This window comes from Lissotriton helveticus, chromosome 7 (genome assembly GCF_964261635.1).
Source record: "Lissotriton helveticus chromosome 7, aLisHel1.1, whole genome shotgun sequence".
NCBI classification, from domain to species: domain Eukaryota; kingdom Metazoa; phylum Chordata; class Amphibia; order Caudata; family Salamandridae; genus Lissotriton; species Lissotriton helveticus.
This window is the reverse complement of record NC_136068.1, coordinates 154,484,172-154,509,629: the sequence shown is the minus strand read 5'-3', so window position 1 is coordinate 154,509,629 and position 25,458 is coordinate 154,484,172. Positions and strand designations below refer to the sequence as shown.

General features: G+C 43.8%; 1 protein-coding gene across 1 annotated transcript in view; it reads right to left on the bottom strand.

The window, feature by feature from the left end:
- Positions 1 to 25,458, bottom strand: part of LOC144768278 (androgen-induced gene 1 protein-like) — a 198,650-nt gene that overhangs the window by 26,363 nt on the left and 146,829 nt on the right. Inside the window, exon 5 of the mRNA XM_078651831.1 lies at positions 4,890 to 5,041. Coding sequence (XP_078507957.1) covers positions 4,890 to 5,041 — 152 coding nt within the window. The remainder of the gene's footprint in view (positions 1 to 4,889; positions 5,042 to 25,458) is intronic.

The following is a 25,458-nucleotide window of genomic DNA, read 5'->3' as shown; positions in this document are numbered from 1 at the left end:
TTTCATGCAAATCCATTCAACTGTTTTCGTGCTATGTGCATTACAAAAGTCTATGTAAAATATATTGGAGGGAAAACATGTTTTGGGACCCCCCTTTTATCTTTGCAACCCATGACCAATCACTGGGAAACCGCATCCTCCGCCAATGTAGAAGGAAGAATGGGTCTGCATGGTTTCGTGGAGATTCGTCAAATGGGAGCAAAGTAATTAATGGTGAAAAATCAAAGGAATTCCTATTTCTGGAAACCCCAACTATAACTACTGTATATATTTATTTCTGGGGGCCCCCTATAAAGGAGGGGGAGGGGAGAGAGAGAGAGACACTAATTATCAGCAATTTTGCGTGGTAAATTACAACGATGTAATAAAATGCATTGTGAAGGTCAAGACGTCGTATTACATGCATTGTAAAATACCATGTGTTAAAGGCATGCGTTGTAATGTCAAACATACACATGAACCACTGTATAAGTAATCCTTCAACAAACCTCTATTTGGATGGGGCCTAATGGCTAGGGCGGTCAATCTCGAAGCTGGGGAACTGGGTCCGAGTCTCGTAAGGGACACTCACCATCCTGTGATTCTGGGCAAATCACTTAATTTCCCTGCGCCTAACAAAAATAAATGTGTCTGTCTGTAACGCAACTGGTGCTCATGTAAAGCGCTCTGATACCTTCGAGTCAAGTTTGCGCTATATCACTTAATTTCCCTGTGCCTAACAAAAATAAATGTGTCCATCTGTAACGCAACTGGTGCTCATGTAAAGCGCTCTGATACCTTCGAATCAAGTTTGCGCTATATAAAACAAAAACAAAAAACATAACAAAAAAAACATACACTGGGTAAACCTCTGTATTAAATACAACACCAATGCACAAAAATAAACCTAACATAAACTATGACATACCAAAATCAATACTTGCTGTACTGGAGGAAATCTATAACGCTGCCCTGAGACTTATAGCTGGGACTAAAATTATAGCCCACAGAGAACCCTCCCCACCACTGCATAAAAGCCACTTTATGGCTGTATGCAAGTTCATCCACTAAGCAGCTTCACCAAATACTGAATTTGAGGTTAAATCCATCACTCTGGCAACAGTAGTACCAAAATGTTCCAAATCCATCTAAGAGCTCTAATCTTATGGATGAAGTGAATGCTCTCTCTCTGGACATCTCACTTAACACCAGGCATTGCTCCCATCTGATTGACTCCAAAGTACAATATGCCATTTTAGAACCATTTCAAGCGCACATTGTCTTACCATGTCCATGCTTCCTCACTAAATTGGATAAGAGCCGGCTGGGAGTAGCAATGTGCCAATTTGTAACTGGGCTATACTGACAAGGTCTGTTTTCATCGGAACCTGCTTAAGTAACCAGTTTTTCTTCCATCTTGCAGTGCTATAGGCATAGAGTTCTGCCATAAAAGTACTATTCTAGCCTAGATAGATCAGGTAAGGCATTGGACGGCCCAGATCGCTAGAATACTAAGCAAGATATCACAAACAGATCTAAGAACAAAGGGACTTATTTAGAGGAATGAGGAAAGGGTACTCCACCTCAACTGTGACGAAGTACCCCTTCCGCCGTCCCGAAGGCCTGCCTGCCTCACTTAGAGTCAGCGGACCTTCAGTATGTCAGTGGCAGAGACTATCCCATCTCTGCCACTGACATACAAGTCAGATGTACGACGGAGTAAGCGCTGCCGGAGGTGGTCCCATTTGTCCTCCCACCCTATTTAGTGGTCGAACACATGACAAGTTTTGACTTTAAATTACAGCCATCCAAAACATAGTCGTAAGTTAAATTAAAAACATTTCAATGACCCCACTGCATGGGAAAAAACGTCCTTGTTAAGTGGGTCAGGAACCGAGGTGACCTCGTTTCCTGCCAATTTAACAGATGTCCCCTGTGGCAGCAAACATTTTCAAATTTGGAGTGTGGTTAATCCTTCAGGGCAACAGAGTAAGATACTCTATTGCCTTGATGGAGTAAACACACTCTAAATCAGGCCCAAAGTATTGTAACATGCTGGATTTCTAATAAATTGCTACGCTAATGACAATTCTTTTCTTGGTGTGAAGCTACGCTAGCCCCTTCAGTGGCTCATGACTGCAGCAACAGGGTTTTCCTGTTTTGCAAAAACTGGCAATAATCCTAAATGAAACATAGATAAAAAAAATATCATTTCATAGGCAAGCTGTCCAGGAGATCCAGGCTTCTGGTAAACCGCTAAAAACAAGAATTGATAAAGCCAATAAGTCTTGCTTATGAGAGAGCTATTGGTTTTGGCAATGTGTTTTGGCTAGTTGTACACCAGTGTGGCTGCTGTTCAGCATGGCTAAAGGTTAGTGCCATGGAGTGGGTTAGATTTAGTAGGAAAAATAGGGGTAGAGTGGAGTGGGGAAGATTGAGGTAGAGTGGAGTGGGGTAGACTAGGTTGGAGTGGAGTGGGGTTTATTTGAGTGAAGCGGGGTAGATTGGAGTGGACTGGGTGGGGTAGATTGGATCGGAGTGGTATGGGATAGACTGAGGTAGACTAAAGTGGGGTGGAGTAGGATAGAGTGGGTGGATTGGTGTAGATTGGGGTAGACGGAGGTGAAGCAGGGTGGAGTGGGTTAGAATGGGGTGGAGTAGGGTAGATTGAGGTAGAGCGGAGTGGAGTAGAGTGGGATGGAGTGAGGTAGATTGGGGTGGAGTGGGGTACATTGGGGAGGAGTGGGATGGATTGGAGTGGAGTGGATAGATTGGATGGGTGCAGTGGAGCGGAGTGAGGTAGATTGGGATCGATTGGAGTGTGGTGGAGTTCCGTAGATTGGACTGGAGTGGTGTAGACTGGAGTGGAGTGGTGTAGACTGGAGTGGGGTAGAGGGGAGTAAATTGAGTGGATTGGGGTAATGTTGAGTAGGGTGGAGTAGATTGGAGTTCAGAGGCATGGGGTAGATTGGAGTGGAGTGGACTGGGGTAGATTTTAGCGAAGTGGAGAGGGGTAGATTGAAGTGGAGAGGGGTAGATTGAAGTGGAGAGGGTAGATTGGAATTGAGTAAGTGGTGTGGAGTGGAAGGGCATAAAGTAGAGTGCCGAAGATGTAAATGTAAAATGTAAATGTAGTATACTTGTAAAGCGCACAGCTGCCCCAGCAACGGGGCGTCCCGGCGCTGTTTAACTCTGGGGAACCAGTCCTGGCTTTCCCTGTGGGATGGTCCCTTGCTGGGAGTCCCCAAGGTGGAGCCAGGCATCCCCGGAATTGGTGGGGCCGTTGTGGAGATTAGGCAAGCTAATGCCCAGAGTTGCCGAGTGGAACCCCTGATTAGAGTAAGCACCGAAGCGAGAATTATCGAGTCCGCTGACCAAGGTCCACGACCCTGCCGCGTCGGGAATTGAACCCTGGTCCCAGGCTGACTTCTGCTCTCAGGCCTGCCGCCTCTAACCAGTGAGCCACACTACTCCACTCCAAGATTAGAGGCTATGTCATGTAGTATAGTAGATTCTAGTGGAATGGCGTGGGGTAGAATACAGCGAGTAGGGTAGATCAGGGTAGAGTGGAGAGGAACGTAGAGTGGAATGGGCGTGTTGAGCAGTGATGTGCAGTGTCGTAGAATGGAGTGGCATGTCCTAGAGTGGAGTTGAGTAGAATGGAGTGGTGTGGCGTAGAGTGAAGGGGCACAGAGCGGAGTCGTGTTGCTGTGTGGACTGTTGTAAAGTGGACTGTTGTAGTGTGAAGAATGCATGGTGTAGTAGTGCACTGCTATTACAGACAACACATTTTTTATTGAAATGAGCATTATAATTGCACAGACATAGTTTTACTGCAAACAAACGATAATGTGTGCAAATGTCATCACCTAGTGTACTGACATGTTTTGATCATATTCAAATATTTGATTCCACCACACTTCAGAATTACAAAAAAAAGTTTGATTTGTACTATCCTTATTCTGATGTATTCTGAAATATAAGCACAGTTAATTTTTGTTTCCTGCTAGAAAAAATTACACCCTACAGCCTCTCCTCTCAAGAGTAGCCAGCGGGATTGCAACATAAATGATCTCATTCTTATCATCATCATTATCATCATCATCATATATTTCTTTATTTCGGCTTAAACACTTTAAAAGAGCAGGCACAAATAGGTATCTCATTCTGAAGGCAGAAAAAAAAAGTAACGATCAAGTTCCCTCGAAAGACAGAATCCGGCATTTGACCGCTGTCTTTGAATGCACATCAAATGTGACAAGATAATAAAAAGATTTAAAGATCTGTCTACAGAAAGCCAGTATTCGGACTGATACAGTAAACAGGCGATGCTCCATGGGAGGGACGAACTCAAGCTGGACAGCCTAAAACAAATAAAGCCAGCTAATAGAAAGCAAGCAACTGTAACATACAACCGACAAAGCCAATGGTAATCAATGGGCGAAAGGAATCCCAAGGAAAGCTTTTAGAATGCCCACAAGAAGTCGTTAGCAAACCAGACAGGTGACTAGGTGCTCAAATGGCTAAATTGGAATTGAGACAGTGCCACTAGCTCAGCTACTGCTCACCGAAGCGACATCATGTTTGCTTTCCACTTAGGAGCCAGTGGAGCTTTCCAAGATCCTGAGTGATGTGAGTAAATGGGAGTGATGCAAGGCCACCTGAAGTACTAAGATTGACCGACAAATCAAGGGTCCCACTGTAGAGTCGATTATAAATTAGCATAAATTAGAGAGTCTGAGAACATGGTTGAAAGCACATAAGGATCAAGGGGCTAGAACAGAGGTTATTCAATTTTAGCACCACTGCAGTGCATGTGGTGTAGTCATAAGGGCTGTTGTATGTGACTACTATGACTTAAAACCTCTACACGGATACTTAAAAGTGTTAGTTGCATGACCACTACTTACCCCAGACTCGCTTTGTTAGAAGCTCTCCCAGGATGTAAATAGGAGCCATGACCGCAACGGAAACCGCAAAAAAGACTGCCATTCCCACGGAGTCAAGCTTTTCCAAGATGGGGTACACCCAAATTCCGGCTGCGTAATTTATCCACAACAACCTACAAAAAACACAGGGACTTATTTTCAGCAGTACTCCAGTGAGCAAAATCTAGGCATGTGGCATTTCCACCAGGTGAACATTTTGCATCACTTAATAATTCTGAAATGTGCATTTGTATGACTCAATTGTTTTCCCTGGGGAGAAAATATTCTTTAGATGACGGTTCATTTACTTTAGCGTTTCACTGGAGTAGTTTCCATTTGGTTTGAGAGTAGGAAACTACCTATACCTTCCTACCTAACCTCTAGAAGTGTTGCCCAACTGTCTATGGAGTAATCACTGACATTAGTTGCTCTAGATTCATCTGCACTGCACTGCTGTTGGTGTGCACTGCTGCTATGCGGCTGCTGAAAACTGTAGACTGCTGAGCTGTGTCTAAATGTATGCTTCACCGCTATGTTCCAAGTACCCAAGATTCTAATTACTACTAATTGGAAAAAATGATAAAATCCAATAAATGCCTAATCTGACCAACAGTAGCCTTTGTGCATATTGTGCCTTGGAAAGTTTTATGCAGGTTTGTTGTTCTGACCAAAGTTATGAGCAGTGGCAAACAAGCATTAGCAAACAGACTTTAAAGTGCTACTGCATGCAAACATTTTTCAATTCATACTCAGCCTTTGAACGCTGCAGAAAAGTCACTTCTAACAACATAGGTAGGTTTATACAACAAAATGGAAGAGACGGCATCACCGCAGAAAGATTACCTAGGCTGCTAATAGTACATCAGCTGGAGAATTGATGTAATGGAATACTGTATCACAAATACACAGGGTGTTAAAAAACAAAGACAGCTGCAAAAAGCGAAGGCAGGCCGTCTGAAATGGCTTGCATTTCCTCCTTAGCAAAGATTATTTAGTGAATGCTTAACACAGACATATTTCAACGCATACAGCCTATTTTAAGTCTACATTTCTAAAAGACTGTCTTTCAAATGCTGGATACTATTTTGAACAGATTGTCCGGCTCACCTTTTTCTTCCAGATTTTAAAAGCTACCTTTGGAATATACAAAATAGATAGCACAATGAAGCTGATGTCAAAGTAGTTTTAAAAAAAGTCTTAGATCAAGTTGGACTTTAATATAACAATCAACTGCCACATAATGCAATTTGCACTTTTTCAAGCACAACTCACACATCACTCTAATTGCAGCATTTTAATTAATTGAAGCATTAAGCACAGAATGAATACATCAACATCATTAACACACAGCATATTATTTGAAGGTTTTACATTACACAAACATGAAAAGAATCCATTTGACATTATGGCCACTGCAGTTCAGTGATTTCTTTTTTTTACCTTTTAGGTCTAGCCTTGTAATAAAAAAAAGGTTATACATAACAAATTCGTATATAGTGGGGGTTTGAGTCAGGCCTGTTCACTATTGGTATGTTCAACTACCATTCACATCTTTCTTGCACCTACCGCAGATTAAAGCATGGGGCAATAGGTCAGCCCTATTCAGCCATTAGCTCTTTTGAATTGTGAGTGACAGCAAACTGGAGCACTTTGGTGCCAGGGTTGGTGAGACACTATTTTTTTCTTTCCACACTTATCCTTTTTTATGTATATATTTAGTCAATTGTGTGTGTTTAGATTATGTCCTCAGAGTAAAGGCACTGAAAGACATAAAACATTTTCTCTGTATTATATTTTCCTATGCTGTGTTAAAACAAAAAAAAAGGGTACTTCACTAGTTTTAACTACACTTGTATGCAAAAAGCATCTATAATCTTATATAAAAATGGTATGCAATAGATTGTGCAACTCAATTTTTTTAAATTTAAAAATGTTTTTGCAAGAATATACCTGCAACATTTAAGTGGTGGCATATTTTTTTTATATGGATCATGCTTGTAATAAGAAATATGTAAAAATGCTTGCAAAAATAGTTTTTAGTCACAAATGGGTCATCCATCACATTCTTTAGCGCATGATGTGTTGTATAAACAAACTCTTGTAACATTCAGAAACATCTCACTGCTATTGTTGACAGATTTATAATCTACATGCTGTTCTTGGTTTGAAGTAATTTGCTTTATGAGCTTTTTTTTTTTTTACTTCTGTTCCTTTGGTTCAAAGTTGAGGAGCGCTGCTTCATCTCTGTTATACTTAAAAGATAACTCTTTTGCGATACATGGATGACCAGCAGTATGAATAAAACTGACAGCAAGGGTTCCCTGCATCTTGCTACTACCCTAGGACTCAGAAGTACACTTTTTTATTTTGTTAGAATCTGTTTATCGAAAAAGTTGTTCTTTACGTTCCATTGTGCATACTGTGTACTGAGGATCAACAGCCTGACCGCTTATTTTACTGCAGAATACAGAAAAGTGAGTCAAACAACCAGAATAGCGCAGTAGCCAGACTGCGTGCTCTCTGTAGATTCAACTTGGTAATACAAGGGCTCTATCAGTCCCACGCATCAAGGTATACGCAAAAATCTAGGTGCAGCGGTAGCATATATGTCAACCAGAAATAATTTGAAGTACACCACAATGTACTGTGGAAAAGTAAATTTTGCCATGTTCTGTGTCCCTACTCCTCATCCATCATATGTTATGTGTGCATGACCAATATGCATATGTTATTCCCCATGTCTGATTAATGACGCAATTACAGTTGTGTCCACCTTTAGTATGCTAGTTTCCAGTCCCCGTGAATACTACGAATATCAGGCCTATGTAAAGTTATGTTGCCACGTTTCCCAGTGTGCACGATATTCCATTATAAAGTCCCCGTTTTCAGGCCTCAACAAGGCCCGGACCACAGATTCAGCTCCTGTCTCCTGAAAGCCTCGCTGAGGAGCGATACAGCCCCCACCTGTATCCTCGACCCTTCACTTACTTCCTGCCTCGCAGTGCCCGGTGCAGCTTGGCTCTGCCTCTGAGTCTGCCAAGAGTGTGTTATGATTCCAGCTGTCAGTTCAGTCCTTCTTCTCTGCATTCCTAAGCTACTGAACTGCATCAATAGTTTCCGTCATTGTCTAGCCTTCTCGTCTCCACGTTAGAGAAATACTGTATTTAATGGTCATTTAATATTCTTCATCACGCACTACATGTAGAATAATGCATGGTCCAGTCTTAGAATCAAGTTAGCTTTTCCCCTCATGACTTCTAGTTTATATCAACATGTTCCCTAAACATCAGATACCAGATAGGGTTTAGGTACATGTCGCTCCGACCCTCCAGACTCTAGTCTCTGCTCCTAGCACAGAGTTCGTAGCCCCCAGCTTCTCCTAGTAATACGTCATTGCCAGTTTTCGCGCACCATTAGGTTAGAGGTCCCGGCTCCTTAGGTAGCCCCCTCCTATGTTTCCGCCCATTCATGACATATTATGTTACGTTTGCATCACATGTCCATGTATACGCCCAGTTACACCTCTTTTTACTGTTATCTTTCGCGACTGCTACGCGTCACGCCTTCTGCTCCACCCACTGCTACGCCTACTGCAATGTAATGCTATGTGTTTGCGCTATGTATATAAGTCAATGTATTGTTATTAAAAGTTAGCGCGCTCATCCCAGACCAAGCCCCAGCAGCTGCTGGGTCATTCTATGCAGGTTGTCCTGATCTTGTCCTTATGCTGTAATAAACCTGCAGAAACTCCTACTACCTCGAATCTTGACTCTTATTTTATTGAGCTATCTGTTATTCATTCATTCATCCAAAAATAGATCCGGTATTATTTATTTATATACCACATAATGGCGCCCGAACAGGGACTTGCCCTTTCCCCACGCGTCGGTGAAGCCACGCCGACCCCCTGACCCTCTGCAGTCGTGACGGAACCATACCGTGCACTGGCAGATATTTCTGCTCCAAGTATCCCTCAGGCCCACGGAGGAGACGGAGGAGGCGGTCCAGCATCCGAACGAGACGGTGGAGGAACGCGGCGAGTCCCGACCAGAGCCCAAGCCGAGAGTCCAAGGTCCGAGGTATCCGGAGGCCCACCCGTAACTGAAGTCCGAAGTCCGAAGTTCGTCGTCGTAGCAGTCCAGTCCCGTCCGAGGCCCTCCGTTCCGTGCTGCCCGGTGAGTACCATTGCTGGGGTAGTATCTAGACAGGACCAATCTAAATTGACTCCTGGTCCGTGGGTTGGTGGTGCCCAGACTCGCAAACGAAGTGTTCACCTAGGTGGATACGGGTCTTGATGCGTCCCTTTATGGGACCGGTATGTTCCGTACTGTTACAGCAGTGCATCCAGTAACTCTAGTCTGTTCCGTTCTCGAGAAATTCTGTTCTGTTTCTGTTTTCAGTATTCCAGGTAATATTCTGTTCGAACTGTTATTTATAATGTTCTTCATGTATTTTACTGTTGTGGTATGAGTGCGACGTGATTTCGTGTTTTCATTGTATATTGTATTGTGTCCAGATTACAGTTCAGTCATGCCTATATTTTCCAAGTTACGTCAGTTAAAAACTAGAAAGGGTCTGTTAGAGGAAGCAGTTCCTGTCCCGCCCAGGGACAGTCCAGGTCACTTTATGTATCAGAAACATGGCATAAGCGCCATAATGTATCTAGATTTATGGGTAGAGTATACCAAACAGTTAGAAGAAAAGTATAGATGGCCCGTATCGGGTACATGGGATGCCGAATGTATCATGCGAGTAGAAGAAGCATTATGGAAAAAGAAAGCCAGACAGTCACAGAAAGATGCCATCGAGTTATGGCGTAAGGAAGCTCATAGAAGAACCGAGAAAGAAGTCAGAAAGTCAGAGTTAAGTAGAGAGTCGCAGGAACGAGCCCAAGAAAGAGAATTAATCGAGATAGGTGAACAAGTCAAAGCCGAACAGTCAGACAGACAGAGGCATGCCCTCATTAAGGGTATGTATCCTCTTCTTGCCGAAGGTGTGCCAAAAGCGACCCCAGAGGCATCTAGTAATTTCCCGCCACCATTAGTTCCGACCAAGCTACGTCACAAACCGACCGCAGCTGATATTTTTATTTCGTCCTATCTGGACGACACAGTCCCCGAATATGCAAATCCTGTTCGCGCTCCGCCAGTCCCTGTAAACCAGGTAATTCATGCTCCTTCAGACACCGGGGTGCCCTTAACAGCTCCCCCGGTCCAGTCCGCCATACAAGTCCAGCCCACGTTACAATTACCGACTCTGCCAGGACGAAGAATGTCAGTCGACGATTCTAGTCTAGGGGCCGCAGGAGGAGCTACTCCTCAAACCCCGCCGCCACACAAGCGTTCAACATTACTCGAATTACATGCTCAAGCATTACAGCGTACGCCCAAACATCAGTCTGTTACAGAAATCAGGCAAACCCTTACCGAATGTGTCTATGATCCAGTTCCAGGCGAATACAATATGGTTTTATATTCCTTACGTGTAAGGAGAGTGACCGAGTATCTAGTCACCTTACCGAATATGAAAGAAGATCTAGACAGAATATACCGTTTCATCCGTACAGGGGATGATCCAGAAAGTATTAGTGAGATTATGTCTCAAAGGAAAGCCGAGATCCAGCTCATGATATTAAAGTTCCTGATCAATTGTCTAATAAGAGAACAAGATTACCCGTCTAAAGATCCCGCCGAAATGAGAATCCTGACAAGGTGGAGTGATAATATAGCCGAGGGTAAGCACAAGACCGTCGGTGCCATGGAGAGTATGTACAAGAAAATCCGTAAAGAAATAGTAAAGATACACGAACAGCGTAAAGCAACACAAGTAAGCGAGAAAGAAAGTATCTCTGATCCTGAAGAGGAAGACGAGAATCCCGCCAGAATAGCGTATGTAGGAAAATCTAGATTTCCAGATCGCCATTTACGTCTAGAACACAAGTCTATTTTTCATCATCCAGCACCAGAACAAGGTTCTCTAGAACAAGTATTTCAAGCTACCGATCACATTCTGAAATCACGAGTCGGTTACAGTGAATTAAGTACCATGCATGAACAAGAACTAGCCCGATCAGCAGTCCGATGGATTACTGATTCTATCACTTTTCCAGACGAAATAGTGGCACAAATGTTTCTGAAAATGCCCCCAGCCGAGCAACGACTGGTGGGTACATATATGATTCAGCACCTCATTACTTTGTATGAGGATCAACATTCTGATCCAGGTCCGTTGCATGATATCCTGAACGAGTTACTCCAGTATAGATGGAGAGGTCTAGGTACCGATTTAATTAGTGTCATTCTAGAACAGCGTCACAAATATAGAACGTTTCTGAACCCGCATTTTGTTCATGTCTCACCCCCAGAAAGTAAATCATTCTACATAGACAGACAGAATCCGTTACGAGAAGTCCACCCAGTCCAAGGGGCGGGTGGCGTAATGCAACGAGTGTTTGTATACACTCCAATATCAAAGATGGAACTCCTTGAAATGAAGAAATTAATTCCTTGTCATGACAAAGATCCAGCAGGGTTCCATAGAGAATTAAAAGACATGCTCCGTATGGGAGAATACACTTACCCAGATATCATTAAAATGTTAAAGGTCCTGTTACCCGCAGGGGTATATGAAAAATTAAAAGAAAAAGAATGGGAGGTGGGAGAGAAAAAGATCGATTGGACAGCTCTAGAAGCTGAAGACAAGGCACGAGTACCAGGTACCGGTCTTGGAGATAAATGTAAAGAATTACCAGAATTACTGATTCAAGTTTTGCCCAGATTATTGACAACGAGAAAAGAAGACTGGGATGCAATCTCAGCCTGTAAACAGAAACAAGATGAAGATATTAGTGATTTTTATTCTAGATTCGAGAAATGTTTCAGTATTAATAGTGGTCTCAAGACAAGTAGTGAGTCATACCCTCACCTTTTCGTTACCAAATTAGTCGAGAATTCAAGCCCACAAATTAAAAATCGAGTTTTGAAAGTCGAAAGCACCTGGCAAGCAAATACTCCGTCCCAGATGCTCCAGATGCTCCAGTATCACCAGAATAGAATCAGAGAAGAGCAAGAACACGAGAGAAAACGTATGAAAGACACGAAAATGAAAGTGCTAGTTGCACAAACTGTTCTTCAAGACAGTCAGAAGAGGGGTCCGAATCAAGCCAGTCATCCTGCAGCTCCCGTTAAAGGGAACTGCAATTATTGTAAACAGCCAGGTCATTTTATAAACGAGTGTGCAGTTCTGAAACATAACATAGCTACTGGTAAGACTAAAGAAAGACCACGTCCGCCTAGACAAGAACAAGTTTCACAGACTCCTCAGTCACAGAATGCACAACAGACAGTTACAGTACCGCAGCCTATTGCTGCAACACAGCACGTTACATCGCAGATGTACCAGTATGCACAGTCCGAGTATCCAGAGTATCAGCCATATTCATGAAACAGCCTAGAGAGGGAGGTAGGCTTGCCTCTCATCGAGATACCTGTAGATCAAGAAGGTCCCTATGTTCACAGTCAAGTATTAGGGAAAGACAGAAAGTTTTTGATCGATACAGGGGCAAGTAGGACCACAATTAATCATGCCGAAGTTCCAGGGGCTCCACTCTCAGGCTCAAGAAATGTTTCCCTTGGATTTTCAGGAAAGCCAATAGTTAATGAGATATCAAAGCCAGTCACTCTAGAAGTAGGCCCATTGTCCCGTACTACTGATCTGTTACTTACTAAGTCATGTCCAGAAAACCTATTAGGCATTAAGACACTGAAAGAATTAGGTGCAGTTATTTGCTGTTCCCCAGAGGGAATACGTCTGTTCCTACGTGACTTTAAGGGTCACTATGTATTACGAGATTTTGATTCCAGATTGTCTAATGTTCCGCAGCATTTATGGGCGCAAGGTCCAACTGATGTAGGTTACATGCAAATCACACCCCATCGTGTGACTCTCAAAACAGGTGTAGTGTTACCCCGAATCAGGCAGTACAGATTGCCACCCGAGGCTGTAGCAGCCTTATCCAAAATTATTGACGAGCTCATGGCTCAAGGAGTAGTTGTAGAAACTGACTCCAATGTATGCAATTCTCCGATCATTCCAGTCATGAAACGTACTGATCCAAATGCACCCCCAGTATATCGATTAGTGATTGATTTACGAGAGCTTAATAAATGTATTATTCCTCAGTACCCAGTTGTTCCAGACATTTCTTCTCTGTTAACAGTCATTGATTCCGAAGCCATGTTTTTCACTGTCATTGACCTCAAGAATGCATTTTTTAGTGTTCCAATTCATCCAGACAGCCAGTTTCTTTTCGGATTTTGTTTAAACGGAAGGAGCTATATGTTCACACGCGCTCCTCAAGGTTTCACAGAAAGTCCTAGTATTTACAGTCAGGCACTCAAGAGACAACTAGACAATATTCACATGCCAACTGACACTGCCCTGCTTCAGTATGTCGATGATCTACTGATCACAGCCCGTTCTGAACGTGCTTGCGAGCGAGCATCCCTTACAGTTCTGTATTTTCTAGCCGAGATGGGGCACAAGGTGTCACCTTCGAAGCTTCAATTCTGTGTCCAGCAAGTGGTATACTTAGGACACTTGCTGTCCAAGAGGGGTAGGCAGTTGACACCCGACCGTATCCAGTTAATAGCGAGTCTTCCCCAGCCCAGAACCCAGAAGGAGGTACGTGCCTTTATCGGCCTTACTTCTTATTGTAGACAATGGATTCCCCAGTATGCATTTCTAGCCAAGCCACTGATACAGTTAACGACACAGGAGGCAGCCGTATCGACTGTCCTCCCTTGGACATCTGACCATACACTTAGTTTCAACGAGTTAAAGAAAGCCCTATGTCAAGCTCCAGTTCTAGCTACACCGAACTACAGTAAGCCTTTTACACTTTTCGTTACAGAACGTGAAGGTACAGCATTATCTGTTCTTACACAAGATCAAGCAGGACAATACAAGCCCTGTGCTTATTTTTCGAGCACATTAGATCCAGTCGCCCAGGCGTTGCCTGCGTGCCTCAAGTCAGTTGCAGCCACAGCACTAGCTATCAGACAAAGTGATTCCATAGTTTTAGGACATTCCCTGACAGTACAAGTTCCACACTCAGTAGAAGTTCTTTTAAACCGAACACAAACACAGCACTTGACAATTGCACGTTTGACAGGTTATGAATTGACACTGTTCCAGCCACACATAGAAATTAGACGCTGCAACGTCCTGAATCCTGCTACACTGTTACCATCAGTTAATTCAAATCCAGACCCACATGACTGTGTGGAAGTAGTTAACATTACGACTAAGCCAAGACAAGACCTGACAGACATTCCGTTACCAGATCCTGACCTGACACTTTATGTGGATGGTTCATGTATGAGAACTAGTACAGGAGAACTAGTCGCCGCATATGCAGTAACTACTGACACCGAAGTTATTGAGACACACCGTATTGACACCCTGTCCGCTCAAGCAGCAGAGCTAGTCGCTCTGACACAAGCCTGTATACACGCCAAGAACCTGAAAGTTAATGTTTACACAGATTCACGTTACGCATTCGGAGTTGTACACGACTTCGGAGTGCTCTGGCAGGAGAGAGGTTTCATGACTTCTCATGGAACCAAGATTCAGCATGGTCTCCTTATTCAAGCCCTGTTAGATGCCATACATTTACCGACATCCATTGCTATCATGAAATGCAAAGCACATACGAAAGTCACTGACATTATTTCCCAAGGTAACGATCTAGCAGACCGCACAGCCAAGCTTACAGCACAGACTCCAGGCATTCCAGTTAATCAGACACATACTCCAGATCTGACTACCTGCATGACAGTTAAGGACCCTACACAAGATGTCATAGATATCCAGTTACATGCTACTCCCGATGAAATCAAGAAATGGTCTGAACAAGGAGGGGTCCAGACAGATCAAGGATGGTTAACGAAGGGTAGAGCCACATGGTTTCTTCCCGACTCTATGGTTCAAGTCATTATCAACACCGCACATAGTCCAGCACATTTAGGAGAAAAAGCTATGTTAGACAGTATCCAGAACATTTGGTTCAACAAGCATTTACGAGCTGCAGCCAAGCAGAAAGTCCGCACCTGTATGATATGTTGTCAGTTTAATCCAGGTAAAAGTGTCCCGGTGGAACAAGGTGGTTTCCAGCCCCCTGACCACCCTTTTGAGGTCCTCCAGATGGATTATATTCAGATGGAGCGATGTCGAGGTTTCAAGTATGTCCTTGTAGTTGTATGCGCTTTGTCCAGGTGGACAGAAGCATATCCAGTCCCAGATTACACAGCCGCGACCACTGCCAAGCAGTTGGTTCGTGAATTCTTCCCTAGATACGGACTCCCTAGAGTCGTATATTCTGATAACGGTCAGCCATTCTCATCCGAACTCATGAAGCACGTTTCCCTGTTGTTAGGGTACCAGTGGAAGTTCCATTGTGTACGCCATCCTGAAGCAGCCGGTCTCGTAGAGAGACATAATCAGACCCTGAAAATCCGCATTGCAAAAGTCTGTAAAGAAAAAGGTGTGGACTGGCTAGTAGCTCTGCCAGTCGCCCTGTTTTATATGCGCATGGTCGCACATTCCAGATCAGGTCTGTCCCCGTATGAGGTCGTATTCGGCCGCCCCCCTAACATGTGGGGTACTCCTAGACCCCGAAGTATTACTGATGTTTCATGTAATATGCTGACAGATTACCTAGCTTCCTTGATGTCTGCCCTCAACTCATGTCGTTCACAGGTTGCTGCCGCCTTTCCAGACAATACCGAGGTGGCACCGCACGAGATCGTTCCAGGCTCCTTGGTGATGATCAGAAATTTCGACAGATCAAGTCCGCTGGAACCACGTTGGAAGGAGCCACGTCAGGTCCTCCTCACCACCCGTACAGCCGTCAAGTTAGAAGGCAGAAAAGGATGGATCCACCTGTCTCATGTTAAACTTTTTAAAGGACTGAAATCCGTTTCTAAAAACATTTCCCAGGATTTGAAGGACTGCCAGAATATTGCTCTTAAGGACTGTCCCGCACAAGACATTATTACAACCCCTCCCTTGTTAGAGAAAACTCCGCAACAGGAGTATAAGTTAAAGCTCAGGTCTAGTAAAATAAGTCAGTCAGTTTGATTGTATAAGTCCTCCCCTAGGTGAAACGGTTAGACTGTTTCTGACATGTATAAAATAGACCCCCATAGTGAGAGAGTCAGTCAAAGTTCAATCAGATGTATCGTTTTTCTGAGTTTCATATTATTCATCAGCATAATGATTTCCTGCACCAGCTATGCGTTCTATCTGTATTTTCCAGTTCCTCATGTAAATATGTCTGCTAATGCTACAGTAGAGCACACGTTTAGTGATCTGCCTCCTCATGAACTCTCTTACCGCCTCGCTATGCGCAACAACACATTTATCCGTATGTTACATTACTCACACCAGACCAGCAATGCCACTAATTGTTGGGTGTGTGGTCGACTCCCCCCTTTCCAGACATCGAAGGGAGTTCTGCCACTCTTTCCTTATCCATTCTCACACAATGGTTCGTGTGGAGCATGGTCCACGTTAACGTCATCCTCAACAGATATGTCTTTTCTTAACAGTACATGTTTTTCAGACAAGCAAGGTCTCCCCCACAGAACAGGTTTAGATCTAGAAAATGAAGTATATAATTTAGGTAATTATTCGTCGAATTTTATGGTCCTGAATGTTCAGTCTGATACTACTCCAGACTTACCTGCTATTTCAGTACTACCAGTCAAAGGTGAATTATGTGTCCGTAATTATGGTTCTGTACATGTAGGACATAGTGAATGTACTACTGTTGTCAAGTATAGTGACAGTAGGAAATCTATTTTTAAAGCTTCACGTCATTCTTATTTTATTTGTGGTCAAACTGCATATGTTCGTCTGCCCCTCGATTGGGAGGGAACCTGTTACATTGCCTTCCTACTGCCACCTGTTTTCCTAGCCCCATCTGATTATCACAGAAACACACATCTAGTACACATTAGACATAGAAGGGAGTCCCCAATTGTCGATTATACTGAAACTACTCTAGAACAGTATACAGATTTCAATAAAGGTTTCTTCTTCTTTGTAGGACCTGTCCAGAATAGTAAACTGATCCGTAGGTTAACAAGAACCCTTGAAGCTGTAGTAAATGAGACTGCCTCTGCTCTAGGTAATCTAACCGAAGAACAATCTGCTATGAGATTTGTCGTTTTGCAAAATCGTCTCGTCCTTGACGTCATACTGGCCGATAGGGGCGGGGCCTGTAGAGTCATCGGATCTAGTTGCTGCATTTTCATTCCAAATAACGCGCCGTCTGTTTATTCAGCTATAACCAGACTCCATAAAATTGCCCATCTGTTACACCAAGATCCAGGCACCTGGACATGGTCCGGTTGGTTCTGGAATATAATTTCCGCATGGGGATGGAAAGTCCTGTCCTTTCTAGGTATTGCAGTAGCGATCATATTTAGCTGCTGCCTCTGTATACAATGTGGCCCTGCGATTTGCAGCATGTGCGCTACCTCTTGTATTCCTAGTCCCAAGCCCCGTTCTAAATCCCGTTCCAAGACAATTCGAGACGAGCAAATGGTACTGTATGAAATGATAGATGGTATCATGAAAATTGATGTTTCCTGATGAAACGTAGTGACAAGGAGGGAATGTGGAAAAGTAAATTTTGCCATGTTCTGTGTCCCTACTCCTCATCCATCATATGTTATGTGTGCATGACCAATATGCATATGTTATTCCCCATGTCTGATTAATGACGCAATTACAGTTGTGTCCACCTTTAGTATGCTAGTTTCCAGTCCCCGTGAATACTACGAATATCAGGCCTATGTAAAGTTATGTTGCCACGTTTCCCAGTGTGCACGATATTCCATTATAAAGTCCCCGTTTTCAGGCCTCAACAAGGCCCGGACCACAGATTCAGCTCCTGTCTCCTGAAAGCCTCGCTGAGGAGCGATACAGCCCCCACCTGTATCCTCGACCCTTCACTTACTTCCTGCCTCGCAGTGCCCGGTGCAGCTTGGCTCTGCCTCTGAGTCTGCCAAGAGTGTGTTATGATTCCAGCTATCAGTTCAGTCCTTCTTCTCTGCATTCCTAAGCTACTGAACTGCATCAATAGTTTCCGTCATTGTCTAGCCTTCTCGTCTCCACGTTAGAGAAATACTGTATTTAATGGTCATTTAATATTCTTCATCACGCACTACATGTAGAATAATGCATGGTCCAGTCTTAGAATCAAGTTAGCTTTTCCCCTCATGACTTCTAGTTTATATCAACATGTTCCCTAAACATCAGATACCAGATAGGGTTTAGGTACATGTCGCTCCGACCCTCCAGACTCTAGTCTCTGCTCCTAGCACAGAGTTCGTAGCCCCCAGCTTCTCCTAGTAATACGTCATTGCCAGTTTTCGCGCACCATTAGGTTAGAGGTCCCGGCTCCTTAGGTAGCCCCCTCCTATGTTTCCGCCCATTCATGACATATTATGTTACGTTTGCATCACATGTCCATGTATACGCCCAGTTACACCTCTTTTTACTGTTATCTTTCGCGACTGCTACGCGTCACGCCTTCTGCTCCACCCACTGCTACGCCTACTGCAATGTAATGCTATGTGTTTGCGCTATGTATATAAGTCAATGTATTGTTATTAAAAGTTAGCGCGCTCATCCCAGACCAAGCCCCAGCAGCTGCTGGGTCATTCTATGCAGGTTGTCCTGATCTTGTCCTTATGCTGTAATAAACCTGCAGAAACTCCTACTACCTCGAATCTTGACTCTTATTTTATTGAGCTATCTGTTATTCATTCATTCATCCAAAAATAGATCCGGTATTATTTATTTATATACCACAGTACCAATGCAACAGTCCCCATAGGGAGCTGTTATAAACAGTGTGATATACAGATCCATAGCTTAAAAAACATTCATCAATGAAAAACTAAAATTTGAAAACATGCCAGACCACGTTGTTGTATAAACCATGTCCAGAGAGCGCACCCTATGCCACCGACAAACGCTGTGGGGGAATATCCAGCATCAAAACACATTGAAACATATAGATACATTGTACAGGTAAGGGGTTTGTTTCTTCACTGGTGTCTACGCTGACCACGTGTTTGTGTGTGCAAGTAGTCTGTAAATCAGTGAAGATGGTGTCCCAATAAGTAGAAATAGGGTATTTGTGCCACTCGAATGGGTCTTCTCTATGTAGAACTGTACTTTCAGACCGCATCCAGGTAATCATGGAGTGCTTCCAGGCTGTGAACGGGGGGTGTGAGGGACTTCCATAGTCCGGGAATAAGTTGTTTAGCCACCACAAACCCTAATTCTAGGAATCGGGAAGTTACCTATATTTTTTGCGTCTGCGGTACAAACTCAGGAGACATTTCTTCCATTTATGTAGCTCTGGATGTTTTGTGCAAGTGGAAATTGTGGAGGTGATATTGTGCCAATAAATATGTAAGTGGGAGCATGTGCAGTAGATCAGTGTTTATGCATGTGCAATATAGACAAGCTGTGCCATCTCTACGATAAAAACAATTAATATTGGCAGGGGTGAGACGCTCTGTGTATGATATACAATTGGAGAAGTTTAAATTTGGTATTAAGCACACATGTTTGGGACCCTCTAGCAAGGCTGTCCACTCCTAGTCTGTGCACTGGCACCACAGATCAGTTTCTGAAGCACTGATGTAAAGTGAGAAGTTGTGGGATAGTGTGGAAGCATAGGGCATCCGCGGACCAGCGTATGAGGTGACTACCTCTTCCCATAACCTGCAAGAATTGTATCGATAGGTGTACAGGCAGTTCAGAGGTCATGTCTCCCCGACGGTGCACCAGTGTAGCAATCAGTAAATCATGGACCAGGAACTGACCAGATGGTAGACTGTCCTCTTCCATCAGCACCTCGTACGCCATCAGGACGCCATCCCTATATAGGTTCCCTAATGTATGTATGACCATAGAATGCAATGGCGTCAGCTCAGGTGAGGTTATTGGTCCAGTAGCTCTAGGCATGCCCAGTAACGCTAACCCTGGAGCATAGGGGAGCACATGTTTAGTAAGATGAAGGCATATACGGTAGCACTGATATGCAACCTATAGTCAGACCCTCCTGATTTCGCGATTTGCCGTGAAATCGGCACTTTTGTAAAAATGCGATTTTTACAAAAGTGCCCGCGAAATCGGTACTTTTGTAAAAATGCCTCCGTAAAAGTGCCCGCAAAATCGGAAATGCGCACTATTAGACAGTAACTGCTGGTGACTAAGTTTCATGGGGAGACGTTTCTTCCACATGTTAAGAGGGTGCCTTTATCAAAGCAAACTCGGGCAGAAAGAGTACATCTTGGGAGCTAAACCCAGTGAAGGAACTGGTATGGTAATGGTAACATGACAAATGTAGGTGGCAGGGGGGAGAAGGTGTAGGTGGCTTGCTTCCTGGTAACAGAGTTGGCACAAGTAACGGCCAGGTAGACGAAAGATGTCGGGCATCATGGCGCAAAAGGCAGCACAAGAAGATTAGATGAGGACAAAGGCAGGAAGGAGTGGGATGTCAGCGAGCACCTTAGGATTGAACCTGGCGCGGGCAAGAAATCAAGAGAGATGAGGACATTTTCCAGGCTTCAAGTGAAGTGACGAGGTAAGGCCTGGATATGAGTTGATGAGGTGGCAACTGGATAAAAGCAGGGAGTAGAGGAAAGGTAAACAAGATGGGACCATCTTGGGGGCAGAATGGGATACAGGCAGGTAATTAATGGGCAGCAAGGTGATGGCTACCTTGGAGACAAGGGACCAGAACAGGACACCTAGCGGGCAGGCAGTGAACCCAATGGGGCAGATCAGGTCAAAAGAAGTAACACTCAGGAAACTGTCAGGCGGCAAGGAAGTGGTGGAGTGAGGACAGAGCAGCAGCAAAATCCATCCATAAATGTCCTGTGTAAATGTCTGTCATCCTAGCAGAATAGTAAAAAACATTGCATTTGCAATGCAATGGGTCTCACATTTACGCGAGCTATTGGCATTGTAAATGACAATCCCTTTTATTTATGTTTTGGTTTTTAAAACATAAATAAATGGCATTGTCATTTACAATGACAATAGCTTGAACATGCGTAAATGTGAGTCCTATTACATTGAAAATGTTATAACATTGTGCTCCCCCTGGCCCCTTCACCTGTGAAAACATAAACAGTCGGAGCCCTAGCCAGACCCTCCAGGATTTCGCGATTTGCTTTGAAGTATTACACGGTTGTATTTGGAGTTTCTCCTCTGCTGCTCCAAAGTGGATTCCACAGGTCATATACTGTGACTGGTTGCATAATTTCAATTTCTTTGGGTATCTCCCTGTCCCTCCAATCAGGACCCCAGAGCATACACTAAGGTAGGTTCTAGAATGCCATTTCCTATGGGATGCTACCAGGCCATCTTTGATGGGATTCTCAGAACCTATACTAAAGCAAATGGAGGGTTGCATTTCCAAGGGATAACAGCCTTCACCTGTGGGCTGCTACCTCTGTTCCATATCCCAGGTTGCCTATTCCAAGTGGAATACTCTGCTAAAACAGTTTCCATTGATTTTAGGCTGAAAATGAATGATTATGATTAAAATAAAGTGTGGCACAAATGCTGCTAAATTTCCATATTTGTGCCGCTAAATTTGCTGATCCATGCCGCAATATCCTGGGGGGTTTGTATAGTACAATAGACTCAGGTATTTGCATTTTCACGCACGGGTAAAAGGGGCACAAGAGCTTGCAAGGTCCAACCAGGGAAGGATGTCTCTGTCCAATAGATGTAACCCTGCTAGCCATTTCACAATCCATTAGATTTGGCAAACAGGGTACGAGTGTTAAAATTTTGGTGCAGCTAGACCTCCCTTGTCTGTGGTGAGTAGAACTTCGCCAATGCGACCCTGAATTTCGACCGCCTTCAAATAAAGTCCCTGACTTGTTGATCGAACATCCAGAAAAATGCTACTGAGATGTGGATAGGTAGCAACATAAGTGTGGTCACTAGCCTATCGATACGCACGTGCAAGTTATGAGGGGTGGAGTAGAAGGAATAAACCCTCGTGTCTGGGTTCCTAAAGCGCCATGTATCAACCAATTGCCACTGCTAAAGACAATCAGTTAGCATCTGCGCATTGGTGGTTGCGGTCGTCCAAGGTAAGAGGTAATGGGGGAAAGGAGCATTTCAAGTTAGTATCCATTACACTATTAAAACCTCCTCCAACTAGCCATGGCACACCACTCCACTGAGAAAGAGTGTGTGTCAACGCTTGAAAGAACGCAGTCTGGTCAGTGTTTGGGGCATATTTAGATCCTAAAAATGCAGGTCTGCCATCCAGACATCCTTTCACAAGGATCTAGTACTGTTTCTTCTGAAATAAAAGGGGTCCCAGGTCTAATCCACAGCAGCAGCCCCCGAGCACAACTGGAATAATTTGTGGCAATCACTTGCAACTTAACACTTTCTGTGTGTGTGTAAGATGGGTCTCCTGTAGTAGCGCAATGTGTGTGGAGCAACATTTAAGTAGGCGTAGACTGAGTCTGTGCATGCCCCTCACATTTCATCCAAGTATATTGAACGGGGCCATGAGTGTTGGGGCGTATCGTCCAGTCTTCGGGATCTGCACGAGTCAATGATGGTGCCGTGCGTCATGCGGTGGCATAGTGTGTAATGAAGTGTTAAGGGCCGCGGTTTAAGCTATGGATCTGTATATATCACACTGTTTATAACGGTTCCCGATGGGGACTGTCACATTGGTGCACTGTGGTGTACTTCAAATTATTTCTAGTTGACACATAAGCTACCGCTGCACCTAGATTTTTGCGTATACCTTGATGCGTGGGACTGATAGAGCCCTTTTATTACCAAGTTGAATCTAAACAGAGCATGCAGTCTGGCCACTGCGCTATTCTGGTTGTTTGACGCACTTTTCTGTATGTAATAAGCGGCCAGACTGTTGGTCATCAGTACACTGTATGCACAGCGGAACGTAAAGAACAACATTTTCATTAAACAGATTCAAACAAAACAAAAATCAGGGTACTTCTGAGTCCTAGGGTAGTAGCAAGATGCAGGGAACCCTTGCTGTCAGTTTTTTTCATCCTGCTGGTCGTCCATGTATCGCGAAAGAGTTATCTTTTAAGTATAACAGAGATGCAGCAGCGCTCCTCAACTGGGAATCAAAGGTACAGAAGTTTACAAAAAAGCTCATAAAGCAAATTACTTCAAACCAAGAACGGCATGTAGGTTATAAACCTGTCAACAATAGCAGTGAGATGTTTCGGAGTATTGCAAGAGTCTATTTATACAACACATCAAGCGCTAAAGAATGTGATGAATGACACATTTGTGACGAAAAATTATTTGTGCAAGCATTTTAAAATATGTTTTATTACAAGCATGAGCCATATAAAAGAAAATATGCCACCACTTAAATGTTGCAGGTATATTCTTGCAAAAACTTTTTTAAACCAAAAAAAGTCGAACAATGTATTGCATACAATTTTAAAATAAGATCATAGATGCTTTCTGCATACAAGTGCAGTTAAAACTAGTGTAGAATACTTTTGTTTTAGTTTCACCAATCCTGGCACCGAAGTGCTCCAGTTTGCTGTCCCTCACAGTGCAGAAGAGCTTATGGCTGAATAGGGCTGACCTATTGACCCATGCTTTATTCTGCGGTAGGCGCAAGAAAAATGTTAATGGTACTTGAACATACCAATAGTGAACTGAGCTAACTCAAAACCCCACTATATACGCATTTGTTATGTATTACCTTTCTTTTATTACAAGGCTAGACCTAAAAGGCAACAAAAAAAATAAAAAAAATCACTGAACTGCAGTGGCCATAATATAAAATTAATTATTGTCATGTTTTTGAATGTAAAACCTTCAAATAATATGTTGTGTGTGTTAATGATGTTTTAATTTTTTACTTGTTGCTTCAATTACTTAAATACATACAAACCAATAACAATCAAACAATAATACCATAGGCAGGGCCGGACTGGCTACCAGGCAGTTAGGAATGCTGCCGAGCTGCTGCCTGATTTTACTGCAGTGGGGGCTGATTTCGTCCATGGAGACCTGCGTGAGCTTCGAAATACGGAAAGCAAAACGAATTTCGTTTAGCTCACGGAGGTCCCCATTAACGAAATCAGCCCCCAGCTCAGCAGCATTCCTAACTGCCCGGTAGCCAGTCCGGCCCTGACCATTAGAGCAGAGGCACAACATGTGTCTGCCCAAACAAGGGAAGAGATAAACTCAACAAGAACTTATCTGAAGTAGAGCTGAAGGGGTGGGGGGGGGGGGTTAAGCAGCCTGTAGATGTACACCCTATATATTGCAAAGGGATACTCGGGACCCCATGTCTGCTACAAACCTGTGGCCCTGTTTGGGATCCATCTACAGATGCTGAATAGCCGAGGCCAAACCTGGATCAGGTGACAGTTCCCAGAAGTAATGCCCAAATTCTCCCATGGAGCAAATCTAAGCATAGTGCACACCATTAGAGGTGAACAGGTCAAATCGTGCATCATAACCATAAGGAAATTGCTAGGCGTTCGCTGATGGCATTAACAATCATCAGATGATGTCATCGGACGTTTGCGGTGTGACTTGCAGCAGGTGGAAGAGTACGTCCCAGAGGGCCATGTGGTTGAGGATCCGTCATCACTGAACGATTGGACTGAGTCTACATCTGGCACGGAGTTTTGGTCAAGTTCACCTATGTCTGCAGCAGTTTGTAAGGCCTTTTGTCGTTCCTGTATAACATACTCTAAATTTGGCATAGCTTTTTGTTGGGTTTTGCATTGCATAGGCCGTCTCCTGTTGCGGCTATGCTTCGGCATCCTGACGCGGAGATTAGTAGTAAAGTCTGAAGATCGAACAGTTGTAGGATGTCCGACCGCCTCCAACATATCACAGGTATCCTCAGATGAGTTGAAAACATGTGTCTAGCCTTCTGCTAGTATTCTCAGATGCGCTGAAAAAAGGAGAGCAGAGCGAATATCAAGTTCCCAGTAGACATCGCATCACTGCGAGGAAGGAGCTGCACTGTCTCTGCACTTCCACAGTGTAATCCAGGAAAAACATTATCTTGGCATTATCTACCTTTATCTCCTGTGGTTTGTGGGCTTCACGCAACATAGCGTCTCTGACTCTATAATACAGCACACAGAACAAGAATGGTCTGGGAGCAGATATTGGGACGGTCGGCTTGCAGGGACACGGAGCGCTTGCTCCACAAAAGAACTGTGAGAAGGTATCCTGGGACAACAGTTGTCTAATCTAATGTTCAACATATCCGACAGCATCCGATCCCTCCTTTCTCTCTGGCAATCCTAACTCTCGTATAATGTTGCCTCTTGAGAGGCCCTCCATGTCCTCTGCCTGACACTCAAGGATATGGACACGCTCCGAAGTTTGTCGTATCGAGGAGCCCATGTCTCTGGTTATCGGTGTAATGACCGCTATGGTTAGTTCAGCAGTCTCTGAAGTACCCTGATGTGCT